General features: G+C 27.0%; 1 protein-coding gene across 3 annotated transcripts; it reads right to left on the bottom strand.

Annotated features, from left to right (window-relative positions):
- Positions 1-354: 354 nt before the first annotated feature.
- LOC100204452 (oxidative stress-induced growth inhibitor 2) lies at positions 355-15,699 on the bottom strand. Of its 3 annotated transcripts, none has more exons than XM_065820705.1 (4): positions 15,548-15,699; positions 4,479-4,607; positions 2,596-2,732; positions 355-2,472 (listed from the first exon to the last, which is right to left on the bottom strand). In XM_065820705.1, exons 2-4 carry the CDS (start codon positions 4,561-4,563, stop codon positions 1,249-1,251), a joined length of 1,446 nt encoding a protein of 481 aa, XP_065676777.1. In that variant the 5' UTR covers positions 4,564-4,607; positions 15,548-15,699; the 3' UTR covers positions 355-1,248. The 3 variants fall into 3 exon arrangements, with proteins under 3 accessions (XP_065676777.1, XP_065676776.1, XP_065676775.1); XM_065820704.1 differs by having other exon boundaries at positions 15,533-15,668; XM_065820703.1 differs by lacking the exon at positions 15,548-15,699 and adding an exon at positions 9,241-9,321.
- Positions 15,700-22,219: the final 6,520 nt, after the last annotated feature.

Raw genomic sequence — 22,219 nt, 5'->3', positions numbered from 1 at the left:
TTTTGTTTAAAAATAATTTTTAATACAAGTTTTTTTGCCTTAATGTTTTAAAACTGTTCTTTATTTACTTTGATGAAAAAACATTAAAACAATTATGATAAACAAATTTTTTTATCCCCAAAATGGATTAGTCTTAGATAACTTATTTTGATCCAGCTCCCCATTTATTTAGATTTTGAAAAATTAAGGTCTATTTATGGAAATGTTGCTTTTATTCTGATAAATTTATTTACGTCTTTGCTTGTGCCTGAAGGCAAAAAAATCCTTAGGGACGACCTTTTTAATAAAATGTGAACGCATTTTGTTTTGTATTGTAACTATTTTTAAAAGGAAAAACGAATAAACAAAACATGATTTTTTAAAAGTTTTAATTGATTTAATTACTAAGAATTATTTTTAGTATAAAATACACGCCATCAATGAATTTCGAAAAAAAAATAAAAAAAAAAGAACCAATACATTGTTTACAATCTTATGTTAAAAACATTTTAAAGTAAATCTAAAATTAAGACTTTAAATAAAATGTCAGAAGAAACCGGGAAAAAAAAAAAAAAGCGAAAGAAAAAACTGAAAAAGACAAACAAAAAAAAAACTAAAAAAAAATAAATTTTTCAAAAAGGTTTTCTACTTCTAAACAAATTTGAACAAGCCCTAAATTTAAGATTAAAAAAAAAAATGAAATTTATAAGAATATAAAAAAGGAAACAGAAAAAGAAAAAAAAAAAAAAAAAATTAGTGAAAAGTATATGACAAAACAATAATTTCTTTTTTTTTATTTATAAAATTCAAAAAAAAATTTAAAAAATTTATAAAAGGCCTTCAACTAAAGACTTATTTATAAAAGGCCTTCAACTAAAGACTTATTTATAAAAGGCCTTAAACTAAAGACTTATAGTAATCTTTGCCAGAAATAAATTAAAACATATTTATAAATAAAATAACGCAGATAACATATATAAAATTATCTAACGCATATATAAAATATGTTGAGTTAAATATATCTCTTTTAATTATAGATAAAAATTTATATATAAATTATAGTAACCATAGAGATTGAAATTTAAAAAAAAATGTATTATTTAAGAATTAGATAAAAAGTACTTCTAACTTGAATAGATTTTCAACTTTTGAGATAAGTATTAACTATAAAAGCAGTACTAAATTTTTTTAATAATTAAAAAAAGTATTAAATTTTCTAACTAATAAAAACAGTATATTTAAAAAACCAGTTAAAAAATTTCCATTACTTTATTCACTATCTTCAAATGCATCATATTCTTTTCTGAACAAGCCATGCGTGATTGCTAATGCACCGCCTGATATTAACCTCACAAAATTATCACCAACTAAAGGACCTAAAGCATATAGCCCTTTTCGAGACCGACATTCATATGTATATAAATCTATATCTAACGGATTAGTTTTTATATTAAACTCTTTCTGTGGATCTTCTTTTAAACTATCAGAATTATCAATTATTGATAAATCTGGTAACAGTCCTACTAAAATAATTACTCGGTTAACGTGTAACTTATAAGCCAGCATCTTGTTAGTATGCTCTATAATTACTTCTCTGTTAGGTAAAATCCCAACAATATTGTGCTGGGGTAGGGGTTTATAGTACTCATTGTTTAAGCACTTTCCTGTCATTAAAGGCTTCAATTGCAAATAATCTGCATAAGCAGAAGGAAGCTGGTTTAAAATAAGCTCTGGATCCTTGACGCTGCGTCGAAAAACGTGATAAACAGGAATTCGGTTTGCAATTAATTTAAGCACAGCATCTAGAGCTACTAGTCCACAACCAACTACAAGAACAGGCAACTTTTGATTAATCATAGCTTCTATATCAGGAAGAGCGTGGCATACAAAATCGTAATGTTCACCTGTAATATAAAGTTTTCTTGGAATATTTGATGCACCGACTGCTAAAGCAACATTGTCAGAAAACAATGTAAACATTTGAGTAGTTGTTTCATCTACCCACTGCAAACCTTCAATACACCAATGCATAATGTTATTTTGAGTACACTGTCTAACAGATGTTACTTTGACGTTGTTTTTAAAATTTTGTGACATGTTTTGTTTTTTCACATAATCCATATAATAAAGACCTACTAAAGCTGTGTGGGTTCGATCAGGATGGACAGAAGTAACTGGAGATAACTTGGGCAAATTTGGAAGTTTATACTGATTTTCTTGAAACCACTCCTTGTAAGAATATCCAGGCAGTTCAAGCCATTGGGCTAAACTTACAGAGAGTTGTGAATTATTCATATAGTGCCATGAACCTCCAGCAGGACCCATTCCAAGTACTATATGACGTACTTCATTATTTGGGTTATAACGCCATTCAATCACTGATTCATCATTCGTCAACATATCAGCATTTGGATGAAATAAATGATCGAATAAAATACTAACTGGGTTCATAGTACGAGAGTCATACATACCCTCACTAAGCCATTCTAAATCCTAATAAAGGTGTTGGTAAAAAACTTTAAAGATATTATAGTATGCATAAATATTTTTGCATATAAATATTATGCATTGATAATTTATTTTATAAAATTTTATTGAATTATAATTTAAAAAAACCTGAAGAACCAATGATTTAGTCTGTGACACATAACGAAGTCGTTCTTTTAGAATTGGATCATCTATTGGTTTCCCATTGTAATAAGGCCAATTTCCAGATAAAAAATAAGATAAAAGAATTGCAGAAGGTCCGTTTCCTAAAATTTATTGAAAAAAATCTTTAATGTCATTTTATGCTAAAATAAATTATATACTTAAATTCAATAATATTTCAATTTACAAATTAATAATTTAAATCTTAAAACTATAGCACTGAAAAAATTATTGAAAATAGTTTTTCTGATTATCTTTATTCATAAATATTTTTATATCTAAAACCATACCAAAATTCATTTTAATTGCTAAACATTACTTACCTTAGTTATCATCCTAATATCAAAAACATTTAACGTAATGTTCATTTATGTTTCTTTCTTTATTTAACACATGTAATGTTCATTTATGTTTCTTTATTTATTTAACACATGTAATGTTCATTTATACTTCTTTCTTTATAGCAAAACCAAAAATTACTGAGATTAGTCAAAAAGAGCTATTGTCATTCTATGATCAGCAATTCCACCAATCATCATTTTAGAGAGGAATTAATTCTATGCAAGTTTACATAAATGTAAGCCGGATAGATAACAGGTGAGAGGCTGGTCAACAGAGTTTTTCTACTTTACATCAAGGTGTTTCCTCTTTTGTAATTTTCTCTTTCTTCCTGAGCCAGATCGATGAGCAAAGTTCTACATACAGTTCTCTAGCGTCTCTATACATGTATATTGGTTGATTCACCCTGTATAAATGTTACACACTCTTACTCTGTTAAAATTAAAGTGGCCCTAAATACCAACACTCTTGTCACCAATTTTCAACTTTAATACAACAAAGCGAATAATATACTTTTTTAAATTTATATCTTTTAACAAGAACTTTGTATTTTCTATTCATTACTTCAAAGTTACTGTCATCACTAAAAATACTTGCTAAATAATTCTCTAAAGACCACCAAATTTTATTACCACCTTAACCTTGTGAGCTGACCTCTGGCTGTTTTCTTGGTTTTCGTTGAATGCGTCAGTGAGTTCACGATAACTTAACTTCGGATTGACTCTTACTTCAAAAAATAAGACTGTTTTCACGCTCAATAGTTTTTTTAAACCTTCTAGATCCACCATAATGTTGAATGCCACCTGTTTAAATGTCTATAGAGTATATCTGACGTAACTCTCTTAAATGTTTAATTTTCTTGCTTTTTTTCTATTACTGATCATTGAGCCATCCTTCATACTTATTATTTGCCACTAGTTACTTCGCTCGCTGCTTTTCAACCCATTTCTATGTTTATTTTAGGTCTTATCAAAAGATTTTTAAAAAAATTAAAATTAAAATAACTAAAATAGCCTGCTGCCTAAATAAAATAAAAAAGTGGAATAAAACCCTTAAAGGTTTAAATAATTAGATAATTATTTAATAATAATAATAATAATAATAAAAATAGATAGATAATTCTTATAAAAAAGTAAAATTTGCTTATTGAACAATATATGAATAATAATATATGATAACAATATATATGATAATAATAGTATGATAACAATATGTGAATAATAATAGTCATGCCAAAACTTAAAAACAATCAGGTTAAACCTAGGCACTACATGGTTGAATATGAGAAATTTATTCTGTATAAAGCTATATACAAATATAAAAATAAGCACGCCAAGGATCTTTTCTAATAAATTCCAGGACATTTCAAAGTTTTTAAGGAGTGCTGGCTACCCTAGTGGTTGACATATATTAAGTTCTAACACGAATTTAACTACTAATGAGCTTATAACTTATTATATAAAAGCATAATAAATAAATTTATCAAACAAAAATAAAAAGTTTTTACTTACCAATTATAACAACATCATAATCTTTTCCAACAGATTCATCATCATCTGATGAACCTTCACTTGATAATCTTTTTTGCAACCTCATTATTAAACCAGTTTAAACAGTTGAATATTTTTTATTTATTAGTTCTAAAATGAAAACTTAATATATTAACAGAAAACACACAAAACCTTTTAAAATATTTTTATAAACAGAAAATCCATATTACAAATCCATGTTGATTAACAGACCTTTTACAAAACAAGATTGATTAAAGTTAGAAATCTATCTATAGTTTTTAGCAATTAACACAATTTGGTAAACCATGTTTAAAATCTAAATACATTATGAGATAGTGATCATTTTATGACCAACAATCAAAATTCATTAGGTTTGATTGTTGATCAACAATCAAAATTCATAGGTAACATCCTTGATTGTTGGTCAACATTTAAACTGGTATTGCTAGATTTAAAATTGGCATTTGTTTTCAAGTGCTTGAAACTGAAACTTTGAGAACCAGAAATTTTTCCAGATATCAAATATCTTAATAACATGTAATAATATTTACCTTCTAAACATACTAAATTATGTGTTAAATAAATTTAAATAATAATAATAATTTGTGATCACTTAATTTAACCCTTGCAAAATATATAATGCTCAATATGAGTTCCTTGAAATTTTAGCGTAATTATTATGTTATTAAATTGCAAAATCTAAAATTAATTTAATTTATTAGGTAAAACTATTCATTTATTTGTTAACAGTAATTAATAGTATTTGTTAACAGTAATTAACAGTAATTGTTAGCGTAATTATTATGTTATTAAATTGCAAAATCTAAAATTAATTTAATTTATTAGGTAAAACTATTCATTTATTTGTTAACAGCTATACAAGATGAAATTTGTATTCCATTATATTTTAAAATTCGTCACTTGATGACAGTTTTGTGCCATATTATTGGAGAAGCATTAATTTTGTTAAGCAATTTAAATGCAGTAATAGATAGAATGAAGGAAACTACAGACCTATTGGATTTTCCAGTCAAACTTGTAAGCTGTTTAAACCACCAACACAAATTTCTTTGGACAAATACCTTGAAACCAATCAATCAATAGTAGACAATATAAAATAACTTTTGACAAATTTAGTAGTGTTTCAAGAGAAGGGGACAGGATTTACTTTTGTTTTTGTAAATTCTTTAATTTTGATGATATCTGGACTTCTTTAACTAATGTTTAGTGCTTTTGTCATAGGTTTAAATATAATCTTTTATGAAACTATGATATATTAATTCTTATCACATGGTCATTAATGACTTGATGTACAACTTTTTTAATATACTAGTCCCTCTACTGATGCTCAATTAGGCTTTACTTATACTTTATTAGAGACAAGCATTTCTTTTAACATAGGATGACATTTTCTTCTATACTTTAAAGTATCGAAGAAAAGTCTTCCCTCCCACACCAAACTTACTAAGTTCCAACATTTATAATAACTTTTTAATGTTTTTGATAATCTTAATTAGTGTAAACCGGCCTCAAAACTTATTGTGTGTGTGTGTTTAAATTGCCGACCATAAGGTAGGCAAAAAAATGGTTGACATAAGGTAGGCAAAAAAAAAATTTATACAAAAGGGTTACCATAAAACATAGAAACGAGTCGGCAGTTGTAAAAAAAAATTACATTCTCACACCCACTCATTAAGTTCTTCTCCCAGTTAATAGATCTTGACTAAAACTCCCACCTCTTGCATTATGCACGCAAGAGTAATTTGATGTCAAAGATTCGAACTGTAGTTTTACAATGAAAGGGAATGAAGTCATCAGTCAACATGAGAATTAAGAATTATTAGTCATGCTCCTTTAAGAGCATGCAGACCTGTCTTAATCTATCTCCAGCATAGGCATTTGCTGTAGGGTCAGGGCATTCAGAAAGGCCAGCTAACAAGGTATCTAATTTTTTTAAATTGATTGCAAAAACTTTGATTCCTTGAACTTTGATTAAAAAAAATTACAAAATTATACTTTTTTAAATATATTTTTATATCTTGAATCTATTCATTATATTTTGAAACTTTATTATTATTATTTATTATTATAAATAACCTACAGTAGAAGTAGTTAGCTTCTATGAACTGGACATCTAACAAGCGAAAAAATTATTATATTTGTTTTTAAACTTGTTGACACAATGTGATGAAACAACGGAAGAAGACAAGGTATATTTATATCTTTAATCTTTTTTTTTAAATATATATATATAAATATATATATATATATAAATATATATAAATATATATATATATACATATATATATATATATATATATATATATATATATATATATATATATATATATATATATATATATATATATATATATATATATATATATATATATATATATATATATAGGCTTATTAACAAAAATCTAATAAATTATTGTTTTTTCCTACGCAATATGCATCAGATCAGTCTCAGATCATGCATTTGTCTCTTTAGAGTTATTAGCTGAATACAACCTATTTCAAACTAAACATACAAACACTCACGTAGACCAAAGTAGTGGCAGCAGCACTTTTTTAACTAACCCTAACCCTGACCAGCTAACATTTGTAAAGAATTCATGCAGCTACTTGGTGATTTGCTTTTACAAATAACTGTTTTTAAATTAAATATATACTACATTTATATTTTTATTTGACGTCCTGTGAAATTGATTTAAAAAGAGCACTTGACAAGTTCAAATAACATTTTTGTTTTGCCAAATTTCTTTGCTAAACAGGAAAAACAGGGAGGTACACAGGGTAGCTGATATGATCTTCAGGTTAAATCAAGTTTTGGAAAAGAGCATGCAAACGTTGTTGTGACTAATTGATGTCGTTTGATGCGTTAGACTTCACAAGGAAAAGGTAAATGAATGCTATGCTTAATGGCATTACGGACCTTTTGCTGAGCTTAAAAGGCAAAGGCAAGCTTTTGGTCTTTTTTGTAGTTGTTTTGGATTCCAACTTTGAGATATGGATTCTGTAATGATCATATTGCACATCAAAGAAAATTTATAAATCTACCCATACTGGTTCTTTGATTAAAGAAAGTTAAATGCATATTCTCTTATGTCAATGTGTTTGTTCTAAGAATGTTTCTCTGCTGCTGTTACAAATTATACTGGAGAAAGATCCTTTTTATCTTTAAAAAGAGTGAAGGAATGATGCAGGCCTAATAGTGGACAGAAACGCATGTCAGCTCTAGATCTTCGCATTTAAAATGTTTTTCTTAAAAAAAGTAATGTTAAAGGTGTGATTGACCATTTTGCTTAAGAAAAAAACTGCTCAAGATATCAAAATAATTTATTTACTTAATAATTAAACCTTGGTGAAAACTATGTTTTATCAGAAATGGCAATATTTCATTTTACTTTACTGTGACATAAATTCAAAAAAAGTCTTTTAAATATATATGTAAAATACAAAAATTGTCTCTTGCTTATTTGGATTAACTTATTATAATTATCTACCACATTTACTTGTTGGTTTTTGGCTGAATGCAGTCATATGGGCAAGGTTAGAGGCCATGTTTTAGAAACTGATAAATATAAAGAAATCAGTAAAAATGAGATCAGTGAATCGAAAGAATTTGCAAACATTGGCGTAAGTGTCAACTGGCAAAAGGGCAAAGCATTTACAAAAACTAGCAAAGTTTGAATGACATAAGTGCAGTGAATAAATTTGCAAACATTGGCATAAGTGTGAAGCAGTTGCAAACCCTTGCATAAGCTCTATGAACACACTTTGGCATAAGTGCGTTCATAGAACTTAACTTCATTAGCACTTTTACCAGTTTGCACTAATGTCAGTTTTTGCAACTGCTTCGCACTTATGCCAATTTGCTTTTATGCAAGTTTGTAACTACGCCAGTTTGCACTTATGCAGAGTTGCATTTATTTAGTGGCCCCCTATTTAAGTTATGCAATATGAGTTTTTTGCAACACTTCTTACCTTTAATTTCTCAAAATTTTTGTTGTTTATTTATACTAATCAAAGAAATACTTTTAAAAAATTCAAATAAATCTTATTCAAATTATGCAATAGAGAACAAAATAAAAGTGCCTGATATATTTTTTTTACTAAAAGTAGAAAATTAGGGGTTCTTATTTGGTTGGTGCCCCTAGGCAGTTGCCTAGATTTGCTTTATGGTAAATTATGGTAGATGTCATTTGCACACTGTGTTGTTTTAAAACCGATGTAAATCTCAAACAAACAAGTTAAAAAGTACTAGGATTTTCTTAAAAACTCATAAGTTAAATTCCTCCCCCTTGAGGAACTTGTTTTGTAACTCCTTTTTATTTATAACACTAGAAGACTGTTTTAATTTTTGCATCCATTTAGTGAAACAAATTATGTGCAAGATGTTAAGTTAATTTATGGAAGAATTATAACAGAACCATTATTTCTAGTATGAATTTAATGGGATGTAGTTCTAAAGTTTGCATTTAACGTTACTATCCCCTAACTTTTTCTAGTTGTACTATTTCATTTTTATTCACTATTAATTGCACAAATACAGTTAGTAAACTCTGTCTCTGATGGCGATAAGTAAACTCTGTCTCAGACACTCCAAAAATGTTAAGAAATTTATGGAATACATTGATAAAAAACAAATACTTTCTTTTAAGCAGTATATAATTATATAATTGTAAACTTCACTACAAATAGTAATACAACAATTGAATCATTAATCGCTAAAAAAATTTAATTACAAAAATCTTACTTTGATCTTGTTTGGAGTACGCAGTTTGGCTGCAATATTTTGTTGTGTAACTTATTTTTTTCGAACTTTGCGGGTTCAAATTATGACCGAGGGTTTCTAGTCAGATTCCCGTCCACTTTACCGAGGGGAATTTAAACCGATACGTTTTTATTAGTATTTGTTCGGATTGCAATGACGAAAATATATATATATATTTTTTTAGCTTTGAACTTTTAAGTTAAATAATTGTTTAAAAGGTACTTGTTAAACTTTAGAAAAATTATTCCATAGGTTTTTCAACACTCAATTAATAATGTTAGGGGTAATAAACATACTTTTATGTAACTTTGAGTAATTAAAAAAAATATATCAATAAGCGAAAATGGTAATAAAAATAAAATCAAAAACTTGAATGATTATAAACAATGATTAAAATTTTTTTATTTTTTTACTAAATTAAAAACTCCAAAAATTAAAATTAAGAATTAAAAAAACTTTATAATTTTATTTGTTCAAGCTTTAAACACGTTGAAGAGCGACTTCTGCAAAAATCAGGCAAAAATACTAATTTTTAAATTTTTGGAAATATTGACCTAATGGTATTAAAAGCATTTTTAAACTTGAAAATAAAACAAACTATATACTTTTCAGAGAGTATTTCACCTGATTAATGACAGTTAAGGGTTAGGATTTATTGACTAAGATCTAAAAATAATAAAATGGGCAAAGTAAACATTTCGGCCTGTCTAAATATCATGTTTCGAAAGTCCACATTAATTGATTTTTTTTTTCTTTTTTTTCATTTTCACTTAAAGTGAAAATGACATATAATAATTTTTTTTAATTATCATAAATCTTTATCTAGTATAGTACCTAAAAATACAAGTATACTTACAATAAATTAAGAAAATACGGTGAAAATCTAACTTAAAAACAGAGTTATAGGCAATTAGCGCAATTTTGAGGCCTCAAAATTGTTAAAGCCCTGAGTTTACATAAAAAATGTTTATAATGAGTATTGGCTTTTTATCTACCATATCTTATAAATATCTATGGAGTATTGCATAAGTAAAAAAAAAAAAACATAGATTTAACATGGTTTTATTTTATTTTTTTATTGAGAGCCGCCATCTCTAAGCGTATGGCAGAGCACATTAGAGAGCCACTTTAAAATGGTTCTTTTTTTTTTAAATGATGTTGCTGTTCATATTAAAAGATCAATGCTTAAATATTTGTTAAAAAATATTTATTTTTCCACCAGATATTGGATAAATGATGTCAAACTCATTTACAAACTTGCAATTAAACCAATACTCAACTTCTAATGGTGAGCTAGTTGAGACCTAAATATATATATACACACACACACACACACACACACACACACACACACACACACATATATATATACATATATATATATATATATATATATATATATATATATATATATATATATATATATATATATATATATATATATATATAAATTCAAAAATAGTCAGAACAGTGAAACAAATAGAAAATCTAGTAATTCTTTTTTCTTACTATGTTTTTATTAAAAACAATATAATTACCAGTTATAATGGATTCAACATATTATATTAACAAACTTTTCATCAAGACCATCTTTTATCTCTAACTACATATGAAAAAATAAATTCGGAATCTGATAAAATGGTTTTTAGAAATCTATTTAGTTTGATAAATAAACATAAATGCCTTACAACAAATGAGATAAAATATGTCACAAACTTTAAATGGAAATCAAGTAATTTCTATGTTATTACCAAAATTCACAAATGTCAAGAAATTATTGACAAGGTAAAAGAGTCAGACTCTTTATTTATTGAAATAAAACCACCAAAAAATTTCAAAGGTAGACCAATTATTGCTGGAATAAATTCACCTACATCTCATTTGAGCCAGTTTCTCCATATAATTTTGTCTCCTATTGTAAAGAAACAAATATCTTTCATTAAAGATGGCTGGGATTTTCTCAGAAAAATTCCAAGAGAGCTTGAATCAGAAAGTCGTATAATGACATGTGACATTGTTAACCTCTATACAAGCATTCCACATTATCTTAGATTAGAAGCCTTAAAATTTTGGATAAATAACTATAAAGATTTGATAGATAAAAGATTTACAACTGAATTTATAATTGAGTCAGCATCTTTCATTCTAAATAACAATAATTTCATTTTTGACAAACAATTATTTCACCAAATAACTGATACAGCCATGGGTACAGATTTTGCACCAGATTATGCATGCCTTACTATCGGGTTCCTAGAAGAGACAAATCTTTTTCCAATAATCCTACCTCAGTATTTTTCTAACCATGAAGTAAATAATATAAAGAAATTTTATTTTTGATATAATAATGATGATTTCATAATATGGCCGAAACATCTTGACATCAGAAAATTTGAAATTTCTTTAACTGAATTAAATGACTCTATTGGTTTTACAATAGATTTTGGAAAGGAATTTATAAAAAATGATAGTACCTACAGTGTAATTAACTTTTTAGACATAGCAATCATTCTTGAAAATTATAATAAAATTCTAACAGACATTTACTATAAAGAAACTAACACCCATGACTATTCAAACTATAACAGTCATCATCATTTTCACATGTATCTATTAAGGAAAGAATTTAAAATGTTTTTTCTAATATTCTCCCGGTATTAGCTTTTAAAAAACCTCCTAACTTACTAAGAAGACTTAATTTTTCAAATATTGAAGTAACTAGTAAGAAGATCGGCATATTCAAAAGATATTCGGTGCAAAATTTGCAAACTATACCTTCAAGAAGTAGATAAGTTTAAAAACATCTAACGGTACCATTTGGAAAGTGAAAAGTCACATCACATGCAACAGCAAAATGTAATCTATTACCTAAAATGTTTAACATGCAAAACACAAACATATACTGGTAAAACTAATAATTTAAGATTACGTATAAACGGACATATTTCTAGTTGCAGAACTGGCTTATCAACTGATCGATTTGACAACCATGCTTATACTTGTCAACGTGCCTACAAAAGTGTAATTGAACCTTTTTTCCAACTTTTCGTCTTTTTTTTTTATTTTTTTTTATTTTAGGTGCCCCAAGAAGTCCTAACGGTCTTGTCACAGAGCACCGCGGAAGTGCATTTAACCAGGAAGTTCACGCCTCCTTCCTTACCGTGACGCGAAAATATGCCCAAAGCTCGTTTCGAATCTGGATCTCCTGCTTATAAAGCAAGCGTTCTAACCACTGCGCCACGGCCGCACAATCTTTCTTGAGCTTAACAACGAACGTTTTTTGTTATCATATGAAAAGCATTTGCACAAACAAAAACATGATACATTTAATTGATATTTCCTGTCTATAATTACAATTCAATCTTTTACAATCAATAGTTACCCATAGCAACAATATGAAAATTAAGTTATTTTTGTTTTTAATACAAATATCTTGTAATAATACTAAAAACAGCACTACTGATGATTATTTGAAAGGCCTCTAGTGCTAATAGTTTTAATATATGAAAAAATATTTTGTATTAGTAATTTTTTTTTGTAATTATATTGTTTTTTATGAAAACGTTGTGAGAAAAAAGAATTACTGGATTTTCTATTTGTTTCACTGTTCTGACTATTTTTGAATTTATTTGGTTAAATATCATTTTTCAAGTTTATATATATATATATATATATATATATATATATATATATATATATATATATATATATATATATATATATATATATATATATATATATATATATATACATGGTAGGCAGATAGCTTGTCTGAAAATCATGCTTCAATAGTACCCAAAAGTTCCATTAGTTAAAAAAATTCACAACCAGATATTCTTATACCTGTTTTTTCCTCTAAACCTCTAAAAATGTTGAAAAACTTTTTCAACATTTTTAGAGGGCTTAAATACAAATAACTTTAACGTCAACAAATTTTTGTTAAGGCTAACCGTAGACTTGATAGATTTAAAACTTCAAATACATGAAATGTTTGTTACTGTTGTTTATTTTTTCTATGTTATTTATGTTATTTGTTTTTATTTTATTCTGATTCCGTTATCAGTAAAAAAAAATCATAGTGAAGTTTGTTAATATAAAAAAAAATTGTCTGCTCTTGTCGTATTTTTGTTAAAAATAATTTTTATTTGCTGTTAATAATTAATCAAATGCATTTTATAAATTTTTAATTTTGAATTTCTACTTTTTTAAATAAACGGTTATATTATATATTTAATATATTTATATAAATGAAATGTTTTTAAACATTACAAATTAGTTTATCAAATACAAGTAATATCAAATATAATTTGTAATAAAGTATAATTTGTATAATTGTTGTGTTGTTTACATTTTAAGTTTATTTTTGAATAAAAAATAGTTTTATAAACATCTTTGCTTTATCGTCTTCTTTTTCTTCTTCTTCTTCTTCTTCTTCTTCTTCTTCTTCTTCTTCTTCTTCTTCTTCTTCTTCTTCTTCTTCTTCTTCTTCTTCTTCTTCTTCTTCTTCTTCTTCTTCTTCTTCTTCTTATTCTTCTTCTTCTTCTTCTTCTTCTTCTTCTTCTTCTTCTTCTTCTTCTTCTTCTTCTTCTTCTTCTTCTTCTTCTTCTTCTTCTTCTTCTTCTTCTTCTTCTTCTTCTTCTTCTTCTTCTTCTTCTTCTTCTTCTTCTTCTTCTTCTTCTTCTTCTTCTTCTTCTTCTTCTTCTTTCTTCTTCTTCTTCTTCTTCTTCTTCTTCTTCTTCTCTTCTTCTTCTTCTTCTTCTTCTTCTTCTTCTTCTTCTTCTTCGTCTTCTTCTTCTTCTTCTTCTTCTTTATCTTCTTCTTCTTCTTCTTCTTCTTCTTATTTTTCTTCTTCTTATTTTTCTTCTTCTTTATCTTCTTCTTCTTTTTCTTCTTCTTCTTCTTTTTCTTCTTCTTTATCTTCTTCTTCTTCTTTTTCTTCTTCTTCTTTTTCTTCTTCTTTATCTTCTTCTTCTTCTTTTTCTTCTTCTTCTTCTTCATCTGAACTTCTTCAATAGTATTATAAAAATATATTTGAACAGAATGAGCATAAAGCTTCTGCAGAACTTTTGCATTTTTTATCCAATTTTTAATTTCTGATGTTCAAGTTCAACTTAATTAACGGAACTTAATTCATATTTAAATAGTTATTCATTTATATATTTAAACATATTTAAATATTATTCAGTATTAGGTATTTAACTTTGTAATTTAGTGTTACGAAGTATCTTTTTGTTGAACCATATAACGCAAATTTCAGTTAATTTACTAATTTAATGCAACTGTGCCAAACATTGCAGAATGTAGTTGGCATGGCTATGTAAACAATTCTGTTGGGTCGACTGACACTAATTGTTATTGTCCCGATTGCAAATCTAATACAGTAGCACCAACTAACACAAAATGCATTTGGCCCTACAATTAGGCTTGAGAAATCTTTTTACTTTTATTAATTCAAACTAAAACATTTATTGTCAAACTTTATTTGAAATTTTATAATTAATAAAAATCGATGTCAAATTAAAGAATTTATCACTTCTTTCTATAAAATCTTTTGCCTTGCATAAAAATTTAAAACTTTTCTGATCTTAAAACATCAACCGTTTGAACCTTGGCTTTTATAATTTCTTAAATATATTTAATAATAAATTTTTTTTTTATTTAGGATTTTTAAGGATATTCAGAAAAAAAAAATTTTGAAAATAGGTAAAGTTTAATTTGCAGTTGTTTCGAAGTAATTAGTAGAATTGTTTTTTTTTGTTTGATTTGACCGGGTTCGAAAACTAATTCTACCCTAACCTTTAACTGGGTTCAAAGACTAACCCTAATCTTTTTTCCGGTTCTAAGATTATATAAGATATTTTTATTGTAAAAATGTAAGATATCGTTTGTAGAAATAAGTTAAATAAAATTATTTCTAACTTCCTAAAGGATTGTTAAAAAATATCCCAAAATAATTGGGAAAAATCAGTCTTTATTTAAGTTTTAAATAAACCAGTTTCCAATCAAATTACAATAAATAAAAATAAATTCCTAAATATCAATTTCCTAATAATAAACAAAATGCCTTATAATAATAAAATAGTATACTCCTAAATATTAAGTTTAGTTTGATAGTAAATTTCAAATATACTGAAATACCCAAAAAAACTCATAGGTAAATGTTATATCTCAGTAAAAATAATATGGTTAAAATAATATAGATAAAATAATATGGTTAAAATAATATAGATAAAATAATATGGTTAAAATAATATAGATAAAACTCAAAACTTACAACAACGAATCTCACCAGTAATGCTATCAAAAACAATTGCGTCGATTTTTTAGTTTAACTTTGAACAAAGTATGAAGAAATTTTGGCGTTGAAAATATGAAGAAACAGGTTTTATGTTGTTGTTGAAAGTTGGTGTTGAAAGTTGGTGATGAAAAGATTTCAAAATCAAACATATATCACTTGATTTCAGAAAAAGCCATTAATAGTTTAAGCAGGGTCGCTCATAAAAAATTCATAATTTGTAGAATTTCTTAATATACACAAAATTAATAATTAAACTCTAACCCAACTTTCTAACATAACTTCATAACCTAATGTATCGTTGTATAGATCTTATTTTGTTCAAATTTATCCCAATTCATTTTTTAGCTTGCAACACATCTTTCCGCCATCAATCGTTGATTGTTCATTTGACCAGCAAGAATAAATTATTATAGTTTTTGGAACAAAAGATTAAACAAAGTGATGAAAGGAGAGAGATAGTGCGCGCAAAAGAGAAAAATAATGGGGTGAGGGAGAACACTTAATTTTTTGAAGTGCAATATTATTTTACAAAATTAGTAAAAAAAAATGTCAGTTCAAAGGTTTTTCTGTTTGCAATAATTTTTGAGTTTTTGATTTTTGTACAAAAAATTGCTGACGATTTCAGACGATCATCAGAGGGAAGATAAAATAAAAAAAGAGAGAAAAGTATTTAAAAAAGTTAAAGAAAAAAATTTTTTATAAGTGTATTTAAAAAATTAAACATATAATCCGTAAATATAATAAAATATGTTCATACATTTTTATAATATGTTCATACTGCTGTTAAAATCTTTTTAATTATGAAACATTACTTGAGTAGTGTTTTTAAAAAAAAAATTTATCAAAAACTTTAGTATTATAATAATGACCTTATAAATATTTGCATAGTAAATTTTAGTTACATTGCAATTTAACTTTTAAATAAGCTGTTTATTAAACTTAGTATAACATTTCTCACTACAAAGTACCTTCTTTTAATGAAGAATTCGTCGAACAAAACTAACCAAAGACAAACACGGAACAAATTTATTTGAAACGAAACTATGTTGCAAAAATATAAATGAAATCAGCAGGTTTCCGACGGCATCCTAATTTCTAGATAGTGTTAAAGCGCATTAACTATGCATAATTCAAAAATTATAATATGAATTCTCGATTATTTATAAATTGATTCATTATGTAAATTATTTAATTTTTTTGCATTAAATAATTTACCGAATAATTCAGTGCACACATTTTATTTACAATTTAAAGCTAGATTGGGAGGAAGAAAGACGGCCAGTATAAATAAAAAAACATATGCATATAGACAAAATTAAAATTCGTATTAATATAAATTTTATGAAAAATATTTAGATATCTTGTTTAGATCTCTGCTATATTATCCTATGCTTTATTCGATTGCAGGAAAATGTAGGGCTTGTTTCTTTATATAACTTACGATTTTCGACGAAATAATTTACTTAATTTGGTACTTTTAATGTGAATCCGAATCATTTAGAGAAAAGTTTTTGATCAACAAATTTCTCACATCTCATCTTGAATAAAACAACATACTGTCAGACAATCAACACGGTTTTCGATCCGCCCTCTCTACGGCTGACTTGTTAACTGAAAGATTTTTTCGTGCATTAAATGAAGAAACGTACATTAAACGTACATTAAATTACTTGTGACATATCTAAAGCTTTAGAAACATTTTGGCATACTGGTCTTCTCCTTTGCTTTATGTGGTGTATCTGTGAAAGTTTTTGAGATTATCAAATTGTTTCTTTCGAACCGTTTTATTAAAGTCATCTTCCAAGGTCAACACTCTTCTTCATTTTTAGTAACTCCTGGGGTACCTCAAGATTTTATCCTTGGTCCTGTTTTAATTCTCATTTACATTAATGATCTTCCCAACAACTTTCCTGACAATCTAAAGTAGCTATTTTTGCTGATGACTCAACTTGATACTCCTGTCTGACAAAAAAGTCTTTTTTCGATTGCTTAGAACAGGCAGCCGATCTTAAATCTGACCTCACATGTGTAATAGAATTTTTACTTCAACAAAACTCAGGTAGTTATTGCAAACAACTATCGCAATACTGTACATTAATGTCAACATTTGTATTTTAATGAAAGGCAATCCTATCACTGAGTTCGCTCTTTTACGTTTTCTTGGATTATCGTTTACTACTAAACCCTCATAGAAATCATATATACAATTCTCTTTAATGTGCTCGCCATAGTCTTACTCCAGGGTCCCTTCTTCTTCTTTTTCAGGGTACCTTTACAAACCTCTTACTCGTCCCTGTATAGAATACCGTTGACATTTTTGGGCTTGTTCTTCTAAAGATGCTCTATCTTTTTGAGACAAGGTCCAAAAACACATTTTAAATATAGTTGGACTTGCTCTATCTGCAAAACACGAGCCTTTTCCGATTGTCGTAAAGTCGCATCTCTTTCTCTTTTCTAAAAACACTATCATGGTCGCTGCTCAAAGGAGCTATCATCTCTAGTTTAATGACTACAACTCATTCTTGCTTGATTCGTCATTTAGCAAAGTCTCATTTGTTTACTGTATCTGTCCCTGCATGCTTTAAAAACTTTTATTCATCTAGTTTATTTCCCCGCACTTCAACCCTTTGTAACTCTCTCCCATTGTCATGTTTTCCTGACTCCCACAACCTACAACATTAAGTCATCTGTCAAACAATTCCTTACTCTATAACTTTATTCTTTTTTTTAAAGTATCTCCTAACCTTATAGTGGTTATCTAGCAACCTTGTAATGAGTGAATCAAAATAAAAATAAAAAGTTCTGTTTGTGAATCTGAATTCAAAATAAAAAAAAAGTCAAAAAGTGAGCAAAAACTTTTATTTACAAAAAAAACTGCTGATTGATGCTGATCATTTTATATACTAAAAAACTGCTGATTGATGCTGATAATTTTATATATATGTATATTATGTAATCGCGAGGTAAAGCATAAATAGAGATGATGTTTATCTGACGGAATAAACTAGGTATTGGTGCTGAGCCTTTCCGAAACGCTGGTAATAATAAACGCGGTTTTGAGGAGAAGTTTATTACCACTGCATAAATTATGATTTACACAGAAGCAATAATGTTTTTTCTTTATCTTATACTTCCTATGATTTTATATTTATTTATTTTAAATACTGATATATCTATACATATGTATATTTATTTTAAGTATGTTAAACATTTGTATTTACTTTAGATTTATGGTTACTTATGTGTACTGCTTTGTTTTTATTACATTTCTATTACATGGGCGGTGCACAGAGGGCACAGTGGGTAGGTGGACATAATGGGAAAAATTTTAGTTGTCTAATCTTAAAAACTTATATAATTTTAATGTCTATATATATTAGGAGAAATTTATTGGTAATTTATTTTTATTAAATCCCTCAGTTACCAGGACTCTGAGCATTTGAATATTGAAATTAAATAAATAAAAAATTATATATAAATTAGTAGTTTTGGTTACAACAACGTTGTGTGATATTTTAATTACATCTACGTTTTTAAAACAAAAAATTAGTACATGTTATTTTGGAGTATTTAGAGATAAGAAAAACAATTGTGTGAAATAAAATTTGTCATAGCCTGTTATCTCAGTTATACTTTGAAAATCACAGATTAAAAAAAAATGTTTAAGAAATATATTTTTTGCCGCACTATAACTAATAATTACCACAACTTGCCGTGTGCTGTCTTATATTTATTTGAACTATATGATGCTTCAATCGAGTTTCCAATGATTGCTCGTCCCCTTAAATCCGCGTTCAGATTTTATTTATGTTTTCACTTGGTTGCTATGGTAGTTAATTTTGCATAGCAACAATCATTTTTACATTAACGTTATTTTTACAGTATTTTATTTGCGCTAAAGTACACAATATTGGGCGTATGTATTAAAATAAGATTCACAATTCTTATGAGGATAATTTTTTTGTTGTTATGGATACCTTACTTTGCATAGCATAGCAACAAAATATTTTTGGTAGTTGTTTGTAATTCAATAACTAACACTAACAGCAATTTAATTACTTTTAATTTTACTAATTAAAATTACTATCATTTGTAGTAACTTAATTACTAACAAGAATTAGTACCCTACGCGGCATATATATTATAATATTACACTTTTAAATACAAAATATTTGTTAGAAGAATTATTTAGATATGATTTTATTAAACTTTGACATTCATAATTTGCTCCAAAAAAATTATCTTAGTATTTCAAAACAAAATATTACTGAAAAAATTTGTTAAAATTCAGCCAGAAATTGCTGAATTTAAAGACAATGATTTTAGGCATGCTGTTCAACGATTTGTAAACTTATGTAAAAAAAAAGTGGAAATCTGCAAACTATACTGTCAAAAATTTTTAAGAGAAATTTGTGAACTGGCTTAATGAACACTTAGTTGTCAGTAAAAGACAATGAACCAACTGCAAGTAGACGTGGTCGAAAACCAGTAAATTATCCATCGAACTTATGTCAGAGGAAGCTCAAGAGGCTAGAAATAAATACTTCAAATCTTATTGCAAAAATTTCAGCCAAAAAACAGACCATAGAGCAACAAATACTGATCAAATCAATAGACTCCTAGTTTCTAGTGATCCTGTTATTTCATCACTGCGTTAATCAACATTACACCTAACGAATCATAAAACATTTCCTTCAGATGTTTTACAATTATCTAAACAATCTTCAAACGATATTATTTTTTTACAACTTTTGATACAATTTTATGTTGACAATGTTTTCTTCCACAATTTTTTGTTTTTATTATAGCTAAACCATTATTTACCTAAATGTTTAATTGTTATTCAATACAGTGTTTTGTTCTCAACATCTGTTCAATATATATTTATAATTTTTTATCATTCTCTCTTCCTAATTTTTTCCTTATTTCATTTGGGCTTGACAACTCGGTCTAGTACTTTGATGCATATTTTTGCTTTTTTTGAATTATGTAATGTATATTGTATGCATATATATGCATATATATGCATATATATATATATATATATATATATATATATATATATATATATATATATATAGATATATATACTATAAAATATTATAATAGAGAATTATTCATACCAAACTTCTTTAATTTAAAATGATCATTCTTAATGTATGTCAAACTCAATGTTTTTAATATTCTTTGTTTTTCCACAATTTATATTAACGATAAAAATAAGTACAATTTAGTAATAATATCATTCGGCAACCATTTCTTCAAAGCAATTTAAGAAAATTTCATTTCTTAGAAAAAAAAGTTTTAAAACTTTAAGACAAAATAACTTTCGATTTATTGTATCATAACGATATATTTTTACCTTTTCAAAACGTTAAATGATTTGCTGTATTATCTTATATAATCATGTATATCATACACATTATGTAATATAAATACATACATACATTAAGTAATACATTATTATACACATAAATACATAAATACATACATTATTTATGTATTAGAATTTTACCAGCTTTTTAATTTAAGAGAGGTCAGGGTCGGACTGGCGAGGGAGGTTAAGGGTATTCTCCCCGGGCCTCTGCTATGTCTAAAGGTCCTGGGTCTCTATAAATCAAGATAAACAAGTAAAACACAAAAATGCAAATTAATAATAACTAATTATTGTAAATATGCATTAATTATTATTTTCCTATACCGATTTAAGAAAAAACTATGTGATTAAGGGTTTAACGTATTTTGCTAAATATTTTGCTACCTATAAGGGCTCCGTCTATGCCCCCCCTCCCCGGGCCTTGTAGTGCTTGTCCGACCCTGTGATAGGTTTTGAATGACCTAATTAGCGAGTTTCGGTTTTCTTTTTACAAAATTAAATATAGCAGGCGTGGTGTAGTGGTTACGGTTCTGGCTTCAGAACTGGAGGCCCGTGCTTCAAAGTTGACTTGGGCCTTATTTACAACATTGGTAAGGAAGGAGGAGCAATCCTTCCGGTTAAACGCTTTCCACGGTGCTTCTTAAAGGACTTCTTGAAGCATCTACAAACCTAAAAAGTTAATAATATTTAAGGGAGATATTATTAGGGAGATCTATCAAAATTGGAACACTAAATAAATAAATATATTTTAATCAAAGATCGCTTACCTATGAAAATATTTATTTGATTAATATAAGCAGACAACTCTACTTTAAATAACTATACAACTAGACAACTATACTTTGAACCATAATTTGACTTAAATGGTAGCGCTTTTATTAGAAATAAGTTCGGTATTGTCTAGACACTATTTTGTGACAATCAACCGGCAACCGATATCCTTGATTAAAACACTCCAAGCGAGTGATTTCTTATTTGGAATCATAAAATTTTAACAGTTCATTCAAAAATTGCCAAAGCAAAATAGATTATTCTACAAAGCAAAATAGATTATTCTACAAATAAGATATTATACAAAAGCTTTAACTATCGCGGTTCTTTTATTTTATCAAATATCACAAAATAAAGTATTATTTTTGATGTTTATGATTTTAAGTATTCATTTTTAAATTGCACCTGTACATTTTTTCACCCTTTGATTCTATTACTGATTAAGTAAAGAAAACTTTACAGCTGCAATCAAAAAAACTTTGCTATATCTTGTTATGATCGACCGAAATAGGAAA

This window comes from Hydra vulgaris, chromosome 15, assembly GCF_038396675.1.
Source record: "Hydra vulgaris chromosome 15, alternate assembly HydraT2T_AEP".
Lineage (NCBI taxonomy): Eukaryota > Metazoa > Cnidaria > Hydrozoa > Anthoathecata > Hydridae > Hydra > Hydra vulgaris.
This window is presented reverse-complemented; position numbering and strand designations above follow the sequence as displayed.